Source organism: Lineus longissimus, chromosome 5 (assembly GCF_910592395.1).
Source record: "Lineus longissimus chromosome 5, tnLinLong1.2, whole genome shotgun sequence".
Classification (NCBI taxonomy): Eukaryota; Metazoa; Nemertea; class Pilidiophora; order Heteronemertea; family Lineidae; genus Lineus; species Lineus longissimus.
The window spans coordinates 2,757,300-2,772,940 of NC_088312.1; the positions used below are offsets into that span (position 1 = coordinate 2,757,300).

General features: G+C 38.4%; 1 protein-coding gene across 4 annotated transcripts in view; it reads right to left on the bottom strand.

Moving 5' to 3' along the window:
• Positions 1-15,641, bottom strand: part of LOC135487687 (tryptase-like) — a 50,264-nt gene that overhangs the window by 15,192 nt on the left and 19,431 nt on the right. For 2 of the 4 annotated variants that reach the window (XM_064771727.1, XM_064771726.1), the window contains one exon: positions 10,670-10,753. The exons of the other annotated variants lie outside the window; for them this stretch is intronic. In XM_064771727.1, the coding sequence (XP_064627797.1) occupies positions 10,670-10,753 (84 nt within the window). The remainder of the gene's footprint in view (positions 1-10,669; positions 10,754-15,641) is intronic. 4 annotated transcript variants of the gene reach the window in all.

Here is a 15,641-nt window from a genome sequence, read left to right on the forward strand (position 1 = left end):
ATAAGTTGTTTTAGAAATGAGTCAAATGATAACTTACAAATTCAACCAATGAATCTTGCAACGCTACCTTAGTAAGTTATGGTAAGCGCATTATGATAGTGATGAAACTTGTTAAAGAAAGTTTCGATTTGATCAATCCATTGACAAACTCGATTCGATTTCATTACATTATCGTAGATGGTTATCATCATCATTTTGAAATACCGACGGGACGCCAATGTTTATATCTTTAAATTGTATAACATAAGTTTCGATGTGATAAGGTGATTATCGTCTCATTCAAAATCTTATTGATATTCATTGAATTGCCGTAGCGTGATCCACAATCGATAGAGTCTGGCTCATAGGAAGGCCGCGAGGAAAATGGGTAAAGTATCAGCTCGACCCGAAAGTTACGATGACGGTTTTTGAGAAGTGCTTTCATCGTGGTGGGCGGGTGTAGAATGAATGCGATATGTTCAAAAGATGTAAAAAAAAGATAAATAGATTACGCAAACATATCTTTTCTGCACAATTCAGGTCGATCCGTTTAGTATTTATTATGTTTCTAAATGAAGCCTGCTTAGCCTCACTGGGACTTAACTTGATACAAACTCGAAACCTTGCCTACGTCAGTAATGTCTTTCTGTAGTTGAGGGTGTTTCAGATCAAACGTCGTGACCATCTATATGTAAATATATATATTACGAGAGACCTTTTGAAGAAATTGTAGTTTACCATGTACAATACTTTCATCGTATTGTTGCACTGCAAGAACGTGGGATAAGCCCCTTTCAATGTCAATGTTCAATTTACGAGGATTCTTTAGGGTCTAGAGAAAAGCTTTTATTTCAAAAGCCTCGTTGAACTGTGTGGAAAGTTACTGAAAAGGAGGCTGCGTGGGCCTCTTTATGTCTTTGTAATTTGCTGCATTTGGCGATATGCCTTTTTATTTCAATTTTCATATTGGCAGAGTGGGTGACCAATTTGTTGATTAGAAGTAGTGCACGGACTTGTCTCTTCCAGTTTTGCCGGAATAGAATTCTTCTTATGATTGATAACTTGAATCATCCGGAACCCGTGAATATACTAGTATATCAGTGTTAAACCAAATGTACATACATGCAAGTACATCTTTCACGACCTTTGTGTCGTTTTGATTTGACTTTTATGTTTCGTTACTAAATTTTACAATATACGATGTTTGGGCCCGAAGCCAATGCATAACTCCCTTGACCATAGCATATTTTGAACCGAACTAGCCGCCTATTCCTACTCATCTCTTAGCATCTCCAACAGCCCAATGGAAGCCAAATTGATTCCTCCAATAGAAATAGAAGGGAGGAAGTCGTTATTCAGATTTATTCATTGCCTATAAAAAAAGAAGTCCTCCAATTACTAATGCAATACGTGTTCCCCTTAAACACGCATTTAAACAAGAAATTGCCTGTGTTTAACTAGTATAGAGTTCCTAAACAGATGGAGAACCGAATCAGACGGAGAGGAAACAGCTTCTGTTTGAACTCTGTCACCGAGATCAAGGCTATGGTCTTCCTTTATTGACTGAGAGACAATGATTCCACTGGCAGACTGGCTGGTTTGGCTGAAATGACCTCTCGGCCGAGGATTGTGTCACGTTGATGATAGCAGGCAGGCTGGTAAGAATACTTCCAGTACTTGGGTCGATGTGGCTAGTCCAACTGGCTGGTTCAAACTGAAAAGACAGCCCGCAGATGTCTGAAAGATTGTGATAGGTTTCATGGTAGTTGTGAGTAAGTAATAAGGAAAGATACTCCTGCAGCTGCTTTAATAAAATCATCATTGGCACTTCAAAATAAAAATAACGCCTCATATTTAAAACAAGATACTAGTTGTTTAACATGTTTAATCATTATTCACTCGTCATTCACGTTTCTCTTTAAACCTTTTCCAATATTGGTACGTGTATATAAATGTATATCATCGAACATTTGTCAAAGTATCAATGTTATAAAGACACGCATCAAAGTCCCATGACTTTTATACCCAACTTAATTCTGCTGTATAAGCTGGGATTTGGCGATCACACACGACATGCCAACGCCATCATGTTAAAGAAACGCCGAGACAATCCATCCCAATGATTAGAATAAACCGATAACAGATTTAGATCAGACTTTGTGATTCTGATTCTAAAATACCTTGGTACCGTAAAGTCAACTTTTAAATGGAAAATGCATAAGCCTCGTTCTGAGAGTGGAGTGTTTTGGACACGCAACCAAGATGCTCTACCAAAGTTCCCTCGGGTTGCACTAAAATGTGGAACCATGCACACAGCTCACTTCAGAAGTTTGAGGCTCTCAAAACACTGCTTCAAACACAAATCAGCCAAGGAAGCATCAACCACCCTAAGTTTTTTAATGAGCACTACACATATTTGCTGAGAAAAACGCTCCAAATAGCCCATTTGCGCGGATTTTAGCGTCACTTGAGCGAGCCGATCCGGACTTCCTATACGGGCTGCCGTAACATAATGTAAACAACGGCGCTACCGGCGCTCCGGGCAGGCGATGGATGGAATTTGCCAAATTCGCACATATTCAAGTTATTTCGTGGCCTATCTTTTTAAGTTTGAGGTATTTTAGAATAGAAATTGAACCCTCGGCTTCGGACCTTGGTTGAGTTACCAAGACACTCTCGGGTGGAGCTAAAATTTCGTCCAAACCCTCGCCTGTCGGCTCGGGTTTGGACTGTATTTTAGCTCCACCCTCGAGTGTCTTGGTAACTCAACCAAGGTCCTCCGCCTCGGGTTCAATTCCTTAATTCAAAGCGAAATGTTTTCACTGCAAGTCAATTTAAATTGATTGAATAACTTAATCCGTTTGGCACCGTCGTTATTACGAATTCAATCGAAGTGTGATGTATAAAATTAAATATGAACTTTATGTTTGAAGTTGAATAATACTTGTTTTTCGACCGAATTGATTTCTTTTCAAATTTTATTTTTTTAAAACCTTAAAACCTGTAAAGTAAAAACAAACTAATGCGTTTTAGGTATTGATTTGTTTTCATTTATTTAATGCAATGTACTTATCGTAATAAAGGGCATAAATTATATAAAGTGGGTTAAATTTAAAATAAATATGAATTCTAGAAGAACTGGAGTACATCGAGTTCGGTTGCTTTGTTTACATTTAGTTGACATTTTCTTTTATTGATATATATTGATCTGGTACAGATGAATAATTTAATTCCACTTAAAATTTGATACAACCCTGTCATTCCCGGAATCCCTGGAATGTGTTTTTGTCTGGAGAGAACAAATTCACCTCTGACATTGATCTTGTGGGTGTTCAACATATCACACTCTATATAGCAGAGAAACCTTTCAGGAGGCTACAAGTAATGAAATGTGTCAGACATGGGCCAATAGACCTTTACGGTTAACATTTGCGACTTTTTATATAACAATATGAATAAAAAAATTTCAATTCTAAGTGATCAAAAAAGTTCGAAACCATGACCTATCTCGGTAATTGTTTTTTTCGAACGAAAATAAATGGAAATCAAAGATTAGGGACAGCAACACGTACAATTCGCAGTCACTTCACTTTCATCGATAAGTTGTTAGATTATATTAAATTTTTGAATTTAAAACTTTTTTCAGATACTTCGTTTATCCTTTTAATATTAAGAAAAAAAATTGACATGGACTCAGTTTTTTGTCTGATCTCTTATATGTAAACAGTTACTGGAATGTCCATTAACCTAATGTATTGATTTTTTTGTTTGATCTCTGTAAACAGTTATTGAGTAAATTTCCATTATCACCTTAGTATCTAGCGATACCATTCTTTGCCTCAGAGGCTGATCATTATACGAACCCACTACCAGTAACAATAATCGCACTTGCATTTGTTTTTAGATTACCCAATCAAGGGCGTTGTCATTGGCACTAAATAAATAGAAGCGTTGAACGGATGTTTTAGCCTTGAGAACAGTGTATCAGCTATGTATTATGATTGCAAAGGCTTCTGAGCTACTGGTGAAAACAATAGCACCACGCCCTCAGGTATGTACAGCGGAACCTGTCAGTGAAGAATACAAAATGTACGGAATACTAAGATTTGGTGTCTATGAACTACCTAGATTCAAGCTAAATTTACTTTGACTAGAATACAAGACGAATAGAATTTATAACAAGACGAATTGAATTTATACTGAGACAACTTAGTCGGTGACATCTGTGTATCCATATTCAATCCACAGACTCATACAGGATCAGCAAGAAGATTGCTATTCGTTAATACTGCCTTTCTATCACTTTTGTTAAGTGTCATAAACATCAAAACAGGAATAACTGTTCACTCCTGCAATAAAAAAAATAAAAAAATCGAAATGACATACAAATGATTGAGTTGAAAAGAGGACGTCAAAATTCCTACGTGTGTACCCGAATGGACGTTAAAAGGAAACAAAATGTACTTTATCTCGAATGGTATAATACGGCTTTTATTTCTTTTCGACGATAAACAAGTCATCGCCTTAAGAGAAGTGGACGCTACACGTAACAACCATTCTTTTTTCCACAGTACCTCGTGGAATGAGGACAATCGACTAACCATCGCTCTTACTAATTGGATTATGAAAAAAGCTACCAGATTCATTCTGTCCACTATCATTTTTAAATCTTTCTGTTTATTTTTGTTGATGGGGGTGTTTTGCGTAACTTGGATTTCCGCAGGGAAAATGCATTGTAGTACCAACTTTGTCTGGAAGTGTAAAATTTTTGTGTCGACGAACTTCACTTTTTGAGAACTCCGTGAGTTTAAATAGACAGTAACATGTTTATAAATAAAATGGAAACTCAGAAGAGATATAGGTAAACCAAACATATAGGAGCAGTCAATTGTCAAACTGTGCGTTGTCGAGTATGTATACGGCAGCTCCTTACAATGCACTCCTTGTTTTTCCTATATGGTGACTTTGAAGGAGCTCCATATCTTCCCGACCGCTACTTCTGCCCTCGGTATCATGAATTGGTATGAGGAGTAATTGAGGCTGGATCATGATTGAGTGCGTGACCATGAACAACAATCATAAGGTAATATATGTTTGGCCGTATGATCGCCATTCTCCCGGGGGCCGGCGCTTAATTGCTCCTTGTGACAAAATGCTGCAAATGAAGAAAAAGTGGTCTCTTAGGTTCCACTTAGCGCTGCAGAAATTGACAGCTTCTGCCCGTTAATTAAGTGCATTATCGCAAGGTTTCTTTTGTAAGGGAGTAGTGTGGTAACTCGAAGGGAATGAACGTGATTAAGGAGGTTTGTTGGCCAGAAGGGGACAAGTTAGTGTAGTTTCTGTGCACTGGTATCCAATCTGCTAGACTGGAGAGTCTGCTGGAGTCGAGGGTATATCGAAACAGGTGATTAAATCATACGTCCAGATTAATTAGGTGGCATGAGGGTTTTCAATCTCTCTGTAAAACACGCATAGGCAAAGATCCCCTTTGAGCAATGACCCATGGAACTACTTTACAGTCAGGATTCATTAGTATTAAGTTGTATTATCTTATATCGTTAGAATAAATGGAAACTGAGAGCTCTACTAAAAAACTATCAATTGTTTTCGAGTTTGTGTGTATTTTCATCGACACTGACGTGTTGGTATTCTACGCCTACATCAGTATGACGATAAACGTTACAGCAGGGAATTATAACTTCGATACAAATAGAAAACTCCTGCCCCGGCCTTTTGACATATTTACTGAGTGAGAGAAAACACTTAGAGTTAATGGCGCACTGTACTTCTCCTCTCACATCATCATGGGCGATGTATTGTCCTTGGTCTCACTACCATATAAGTATATAAAATATAGACCCGACAACACCACAACAATACCCAATCCTGGTCAACTGACAAGGGCAAGTAACACTCATCTGCAGACTCCATCGTAAATATTGAACACAGAGATTATTGGAGCGACTACTGCTCGGTGATTTATCGTGTGTAGTCTCTACAAGGATGTTGACAGTGCACTCTAAAATCGCGAAATAAGCCGGGTGGAGATCCTAGAATACCGAGCTAAGGTTAGCAAAATAGTGCCTCCGGATATGATGTGTAAAAAGAGTGACAAAATGTAGCCTCCGGAAACGATGTGTTCTGAGATAATCCCATGTCGATTGTAAATCTCTCACACGAGAGTGGCATCATTAAGGGATATGATAAAGAAGCTTAGTTTCAACTCTTTATTATACAAATAACTATCGATCAAAGGCTTGTAATTTCTAACAAATTTTATAGCGTCAAACATCAGGACGCCAAGGTCATCATTCTCACCCCACTGCAATCATCACTACTGTGAATATCGGTCTCCACAGACGAACTTCTCCTTTTCTTCATCAAATAGGTTTTAGCAAGAGGACGAATTGAACTACTGTCTCACACCTTTTGGCATCATCTCTGAGACACTACTCCTATTTCTTCACCCCATGGCTCTCAGCGTGAGCGGAAGCTAGGCTACTGTCTCCGGCATTATCGACTGAACCTGAAACACAACCCGCATATGCGGTCTCTATCTTTAGCTAAAAACGTGAGAGGCTAACGAAAATCGTTAGCAGTAATATCGTTATCACATAACCGCATGATCACCATGGTCACTGCAGTTACGTACACGTAATAAAACAACGAAATGGAAGATGATATTATTTACACCATACCACAACCACTCGATCCCTCTGCGTTGGATCATATATGGACAACATATAAAAAAGATGTAAAAGCCACTGACAATGCTGTAACTATGCAGGTTCTACCCTGCATCAGATTTCACCAAGTACAAGAAATATAAATCTGCCATACCAAATTATATCAGATGCAATCAACAAACTGAGCTCATTGTTCCTGAAAATGCACAATAGGTGAGGAAAGTCTCTCGAAGTTTTCCGACCTCTAGCAGTGGAGTGGATTCATGTCTGTCCCGAGGTACATTTTGGGTAACCACATTACTTTATTATGAAAGCGTAGTTCCCGGGGGACGGTTATAGTATCAAAATGTAGCAGGCTGCATGGATGCATTGGTCAGCAAATCTGTCCTGTGGGGATGAAACGGGGATTAAGCGGCGGGGATAAATAGAATTATGGAACTTTCCAATCGCGGTTAAACCTCAACAGTACCATAAAACTAGTCGACCTACGGCAACGGAAAAAGATTTTAATGGATCTCTGTTAAACACTTTGTCAGCCAGTGTTTACAAGGCTGAGATATTTGTACTACATGTAGTTTAAGTCAAGATTCAAGTTGAAACACTGGATAGTTTATTGAAGAGTTTCCACCCACTTCTTTGTCTGTTCCACTGATTCAGTATCCATCCGGCCAGTTAGTCTTTAGCACTTCGAAGAAAAGCTCCAAAAACAAATCTTGTTGTGCATATGACCAACGGCAGCAGAACAAGTTGTCGACGGAAAGATATCAAGGAAAATCAGCTTATACGACTATTTTCTCTGTCATCGCTGGTCTATTTTGTCAGTCCTGGCTGAGCGGGCATCTCGTAGGTAAGGTAGCCAAATCGGGGCTAATGTATGACGAGTGCAACTATCTACAGGCCAGAAAATCGACCAGGTGTCGATTATATAGTATAGGTTGCAGTTTGTTCAGTGTGTTATTATAAAAATGTGAAAACCGATCTTGATTCTGTAGGAGAAAGCAAATTACATATAGGGGCTTAAATTTAGTCCATATCTTATCCTTCATAAAACCAAAAGCATAACCGGATGCTACAGCACCTTTCAGCCATTATATTGTAACTATTACATATGATAATGATGTGGCGTCAGTAGTAGCGTACGACCATATTAATTGTCATATGTATGTATTCCATGGTACAGCAGGTTTATTATACACACGTAGGTGTCTTCGACACGCCTGCTGTGAGGAAGAGGACCTGTCAAGTTAACCAGCTAGAGATCCAGTGTTCGAGACCGGCATGCGAAATTGAACGATAGAATGGCTGACGATGTGACAATACTTGGCAGGAGGCAAGCTTGCCATAATGAGAAGTGTGGACAAGTTCTTTTTGCTGTGACCATCTCTCCAGAAGACGATATGAAGGATGTTAGTTATAATTTGAAAACAACCATATTCTTGTTGAATAACTTTATTACGGTTAGACTATGAATAGACATCAAACATATACCAGAGTCCTTTTTACCCCATACATTCTTTCCTATGACAAATGTCAAGGGCCAGTTTATTGTCATCACCAGATTCTAATGTATATCATATGTTTGTATCCATCCAACACTCAAAGAGAATGTGACATGGACAAGATTAGGAATACCCCACAACTGAATGTTTCCTATTCATAAGGCAGAGTTTGTACTGGGAACAGTCAAACAATGGGAAAATTGCGAAACGACGTGCTCTACCATGCAAATTAGTCATCTTGGGGGTATATTCCGATAAAATTTGAAGCTGACCGCCTACAGACGAATTGCTCTTAATTGGAGCTCGTTTACGTCAGTTGAATAGACGAGGTGAATTCCCCTATAACTCTTTCCTCGCGGGCTTATTTGCCAGCAAGGTGTCATTAATAAGAGAGAGAGGTTTAAGCCCCTCAACATCACTAACAAGATCGGAGTGGAATTTCTATTAGTTAAATTGATCGATTTCATTCCATGAGGTTATCTTGCTCTGAATATGATATACCACGAGATAACGACTAGACGAGAACGAGCATTCTGGGAGCGATGTCGGCCATTTTGTTGAGTTGATGACACCTTTGCTGCACTGGGTGCTTAGCTTATGAATATGCGATACATATAACATGTACATTTGAAGGCTATGGACTGAGGCTGTTATGTTGATGTGTTCAAAGTAAAATACCTTTCCTCATGCAAGGTTGTTTTGAATATACAAAACGGCATTACAAATATTCTCTGATGCATTGATACCGTTCGACCTCTGATTTAAGACAATGAGAATGCCTTGTGCTTTACATCATGTTGAAACTAAAACTTTCTAAAAAGGTTTTTTTCTAATGTCATATATTCACGGGATTGCTCTTTAAGGGAGGATAACTTCATGAGCTCAACATACTTACAGTGTAGATATCATTTATTCAACATTCATAATGAAAACAATCATTTCATTTTGAATTTACCGTATCAACATTTATTTTATCTTAATGATCTTGTAAGATGTCTCATTAAGAATCTTCTTAAGTACTTTCTTAGCCAATGTATTGGTAATAATTGAAATTATTTAGCAGGTGTAAGAAAAAATTAAAAGAATTTAAATAAGTTGTAACAAGTTAGCATAGATTTAGTGTTTATACAATACTTGCTTATGAAGAAATAACTTACTGGATCTTCCCAAGGCTTGTTTATATTTAGTATGATTATACATGGCTTACAAAATATCTTACTGGTGGTTTCTTAAAGCAGATCTTTTTGGAAACCCGAGTAATGTTGTGTACTCTACTTTAATGAACCAGAAACAAAATCATATTTAAAGATAAGAAGATTTCTGAATTTGATCTGTGAAGAAACTTGGATAGTATTAAAACTTACCTTCTGAAACAATCAAACCTTTGAAGATAATGATACGATTTCTGAATTTGGTCTTGCTCAACCTTTTCTAACCAGAGGTATATGATTACCCTGACATCAAAACACTTTCTTTCCCTTCTTGCACCATTAATTTTTTTTCAGCACTTTCAACAAAATTGTCAAGAGATATTGTACATGCAATTTCACAGAAGTATATGACAAATCATCACATTTTACATTTTACATTTTACATTTTACATTTTACATTGGTATTTTAATTTTAATTTTTGGGGATATTTTTTCTGAGGATGGTTAAGGAAATACAACATTTTCGGTTTGATCAACACGGGGAATGACAACACATTTATACCTATTTAGTCAGTGATGATTATAATAATTGTACACAAAGCAGGGAGACAATATTAAGCATTCCACTTTATTAGCAGACAACTTCCAGCTAGGTATGTTTTTAATGTTTTACATGCGGGTTTCCTTCATGTTGTACATTGAACATTTTCAACAACACTGAACAATACTCCATGTATATTATTGCTTTCTGTTTAAGTGATGCAAAATTAGATTTATATAAAATTAATGTACATAAACAGAAGAACAGAAACAACACCAAAGTGTTCATCAGCGCTGAATACTACGAGGCAAGTCCAAGTCAAGGGTCTTGTGTTCCTGAGTGACAATCTCTCTCGATCATTTCTTCACAGGAACAGCTCTCTCCTGTCATAACTGGACATGCGATCGAGGGAAGACTCGCCACTCAGGAAAACCAGATACTCGAAACCTGGACTTACCAAATGCCCGAAGTTCAGGATACCAATTCTCTAGGCTCTTCTGGGGGCAACACGCATGCCAGTACTTAACTTTTCGAAACAAATATTAGAGGTTAATGACTTAATATTTTGGTTTTCAACATAGGTCATACTGGCTATTGTGAGCTTTTTTGTAATTGAACTCCTTTATGCATATTCAAAAATTCATACCCGGGGTCTGCTGATCCAAAATCTGATATTATTCGCTGATGAAATGCATAATTCTTAATAGAAATTACCACCACCTCCACACCCACCAACCAACGGAATAGCCTTTTAATTTCTTAAACAAAGCAATAATAATTTCCTCCCAAAGTGAATAAAAAATAGTTACTTGCATATTTTAGTAAAGTTGATATCCAATTATGAATACCCAGTACGGAGGACCTTATATCATTGGACGAGGTTCGAATCCAAGATGGCTGAAAGGCAAAATACGTCATCAGAACCTGTGTATGATTAAAATACAGGGTGTTACAACTAATGCAACTTATAATGTAATTGGACGAGATGATTACTTTAGTTCAAATAAATCAACTCGTTCAACTGAAACATGTTCTAACACCCTTTTCTATGTATATCAACTATTTAGAGCAACGCCATTACCGTTGGTTTTTAAAAATTATTTTGTCATAATCTGATTGTTTTTTATGAAATAATATATAACTAGTAACTTGACATAAGAAATCTACAAACTCGGAGTAATAATCTACGAACTACTGAGTGATGATAACCCAACCTTAATTTGCATCGAAACATGATGCTGCTACTAGATATAAGTACATGTACTGCATTGTATCTTTTTTTAGTGAGACATTGGTAGAATGGTGAAAGGTTTCATGCCATCAATCCGAATGACATCATCTCTCGGTACATTAGAGCGTTGTTCAACTACAGATAATAAAAATGCGTGATGGTTACAAGTCACCAGTTATAGTAAACGGTCGTCTTCGTGGTTTGTTCATTAACGTCACATCTTCCCTCTGGGTTCTTTCGAACTTAGGAAATCTAAACCCTTGCTGCCAATTAAAAATAATAAGTGTTATATCCTAGGGCTTCATGTTTCGTTCATAGTGCCATGCGATCTTAAGATGATTTAAGTGAATTGCAGCTCGAGAGCCCATCCATTTATTTTGCTTGAATGCAAGCAACAAGTCAAGTGACTATTGCCCCTGGCAAGTGCAGTTTTCTCTTATTGAGAGATTACAGTGCCAGGAACATAAGATTAATGGCACATACATGTATAAAGTTCCCCACAATATCTAATGATTGACCATGATGACTGAATGATATTGATCAAACATCTAAAGACATCTCCGTATATTTCAATCTTCAAATATGATCTACCAAGTAATTGGTCCTGGGGTACTCGGTAAGTATTCTTATACTTGTATAACTGCAGAGGAACCTAAAGTATGTCAATTTGAGCAATCATCAAAATTACAGGAATATCAATTTCAGTTGATTTCCAATGCCACAAACATGACCATGCTATTCCAAATCAATCTTTTGCTGGACTATAAAGGAAACATGGAACGACATATCAATGGTTAATACATGGACGTCTATACATATACATGTATAAGTGTACACTATTTCATGAAACAATCAGTCAAGCCATCAAGCCATCAAAGTAATTATTATCAATAAGAAATTGACAGATTTCTGCTAAAAGAGAAAAAACGATTGGTGTTTTGTCAGTACTGACCAACGATTTCACGGTGACCACTAATCACGGATGAATTCGGTCAATCATTGCTTTGTAGTCAGCGAACATCGCTTTGTTTGATGTCGGCTGATTGGACCTCGAGGCTAGAATACATCAAAAGAGCCTGGAAATGCCATGGAATATTTTTTTCAACACTTTATTGGTATCGATGTGATTTTTTCTTGGTTATTTTTTGGGTGCAACCTGTTAGGTAATATAGCGAGGGCAGCTATGGTGGTTCGCACACTCTTAAGCCATCCCCACTAGTATGAGATTGTCTTTTTTTCTAGATTTGACTGAACATGACCAACATTTTGCATTTCAGAGGTTTAGCTTAATGTAAGCTATACATGTAATCATATATGGTGTTGGACTTGAATTAGCATCAGTCTTGAAACTCCAAACCCAAAGTAACATCAGAGTGTTGGTACGCTATTGTTTTTTTTTTGTTTTTTTGTTTTTGTTTTTGTTTTTGTTTTTGTTTTTTTTTTCGGTCCGCTATTTGTTATCTCTTACTTAAAAAACAACGTCTGCAAATCAAAAAGAGACAGACGAGTAATATAACTTCTTAAATATAATTTTCCGACTCGTCTACGACCAATACCAGCTTACACCAGAGAAAAATACTCATGCCCAGTTCTTCATGGTAACTGATGTCAGATAGCCACTTACAAATTTTTCCGAGATACGCAGGCGGTTTGTCCACCCAGACACGACCTATGAAGTAAAAACGACCAGCCCACAAATTCCTGACGTTTCGATCATTTCATGAAAAATATATATTTGGTCGGGTTACTGTCTTTGTGATACCTTATCCCGATGTGAGACGCTTTCCGATATGTCTAAGTCGGTCGATCCAAAAATGAATGAGTTTTTCCCACCATTTGCCCTATATGAGTGCAGGATTATTCTGCACCGTCAAGAGCTCCGGATCATCCCCAATATTTCTTTTCGAATATAATTTATATTTTTGTAGACGTTTCTCCGTCGCCTCGCCCCACCGTGCCAAGTTCCACCTTAAGGTTCCACAAGAGTTACAACCCGTAGTTGTCATACCTATGGTTTTATGGCCTCATAAAATCCACTTATCATTACTAACCCATTGTCCTGGCTGTTACTTATTGCACACTGTAGGCGGATTATGGTAATCGCTGATGGAACATGGCCCGGGACCGTATGGGAATATATTTTGTAAGGTACTGCTACGAGAAAATCACCAGCATGTATTAATGGGGCAAGCTGGGCATGAGATACGAAGTTTTTGCATACATAAATGGCTTCAAGCTAGTCCGTGCTTCTCCAAATAGGATCATAAAAAAATCACTTGAGTGCACAAAACAGTGCACCAGAATGATGTGCAGCTGCAAGCTACCTAAAATTCACAGCCATTTCCAGAGCCGTTTCCAGTGTACACAAGCGAAAGTCGTGCAGCTTTGGTGTGATGCTACAAGTGGTACGCCTGTTGGGCAGCAGAAGTAATACCAGCCTGACCAACTAAATCTCAAGCCCAAGTTGTCCCATTAAACTAAGGCATCGTCATGCTATCATCTAAGTTAAAAACAAAGTTTCATGCACTTAGATGATGGTTTGCCTACTGAGTTTACGGGTCAGATCGTCTTATGAGAAATTCAGAGAAATAAATCAATTTAGTGGTTTTAGTTTTTTCGCTTCTCCGGTGTACTGTCGAGCAATGCTTAACTGGTGTTGTATATTGAAGAAGATGGATGCTTCGGCTGTTATCGGGAGTATGTTGCTTGTTGGGGACGGCGAGATAAACGTCAAACCATAACACTTTTTTAATAACCAACAAGAAAGAAATTGTGGTCTATCGGCAGTACTTAACGGTCCGTTAGCTGATAAAAAACAGCGGAAAAGCCCAAAGGTTTTGTTCGTCATCTATCGGATACAATGATCGTTGTGAACCAAACAGGAGCCATCTTCTCAATAAAAAATGTCCCGGAAGTGTACCGAAGTCCTAATCAGGCAATTTCTTTCCCTACTGAATAGGTTTTTTCTGGGTACTCAATTTCCATGTAAAATGCTTGTTGGTGACGAACGGTTTCCTTATAGCAGCCGTGCCTTGCCCATCTTGGCCATTGCGTTTTCAGAGAGTTGAAATAAATCACTAATAAAGTCAGGATGATACATCCATTTGGACAGAAACTAACTTTACTGTTTCCCCTTGCCGTCTGAACAGATTCCATGACCTTTGAACCGCAGGTAACACCATCCGGTTCCGGCAATGGCGGCCACCAATCTTGCGTTTCTTCCGAATTTGACCAGCCACATCGTGTCACCAGTGTTATCTCGCCCCCACCAGCTACTCCGAAATAGCTCCGCTTGTTTCACACAACAGTAAACACACCACGGCCCAATTAATCAAGTGCCTGATGGAACGGATAGGGCAGATATGATCAAGAAACCAGGTGCCTATTACTTGCTGGAACCATATCACGACTTAGGGTTATTTATCGTAGAACGTATATGAATGATAAATACTTAGTTTCCGACCGGTGTGCTTGATGAATCGGCCGGGTGATTCCAGCAAATGAAGCATTAAGGTGTTTACCTGACTGGCCACTAGGGGTCGCACTGAAAGTTTGTATCTGCTTAGTAGAACACCCAGGGTGATACCCATCATTTCGCTAGTCAATGAGTGATATGTAAAAAGACAAGTAAATGATTTAACTTGTTTTAACTTGTTTTAACTTCCTCATTTGGGTCCATGTGTCGAGAGGGAAGAACATACGATCGTTCACTTGGATTCAGGTTTTGCTCTCCATTGTAAACATGTTTTCATAATCCCGCGTTTGGTCCAGGAAAACTGGAAAGGTTTGCCCCTCTTCACACAAAGTATATCCCTTAACAGACACCAATTGTCATAACTTTGATGTTCACCGACAGATACCCTCAAAGAAGACACATAAAGTTGACTTAAGCCCACATCAAGACGAATAGGAAAATCCTTTTATCGATGCGAAGACTCTGACACATTGGAGACTCAGAGAATCACAGGTGTGCAGCCTCAAAACCGATATGGGAGCGCACGCCCTTGGCTAATGGACTCGGCATTCAAAGCAGGAACTGAACAACGGCCGAGATGTTGAAAGGCGTCGCCGCAATCAGAGATCCTCTCGCACAGTAACCTGATCAAAGTTAACAAGACCAGTTCGATTAGTGAATAGATATGATATTGGCGTTGGTAAATTCTATAAAGTCTGCCAAAAATATTTGATTAGGAATAGCCGCACGTTCTGATATCATATGCATACAAAAGTCGTGGTCACAGTGTTGTATGACCAACGCTTCGGCATAACTGACTGTGGAATATACCCCGCGCCCGCATTTACATGAGTCAAGGTTACAACAAGTCCATGTCCTGTTTATAGCCAAGGGCAAGGTCATCATTGGTTGAGGCAAGGTCACGTAGTTCGCCGGTTGCAGGTGATAAAACATGAAAGTGACGTTCGTGTTTTGGAAGACTAGAATAGAAGTTGCTGAAGTTATTTTAACCAGAGATCATCAGTTTTTCTTCGATCAGTGCCATTCCAGGTTTCTGAAGTGTTTACTTTTAGCTACACTGGTAACAATTTTTAAAACTT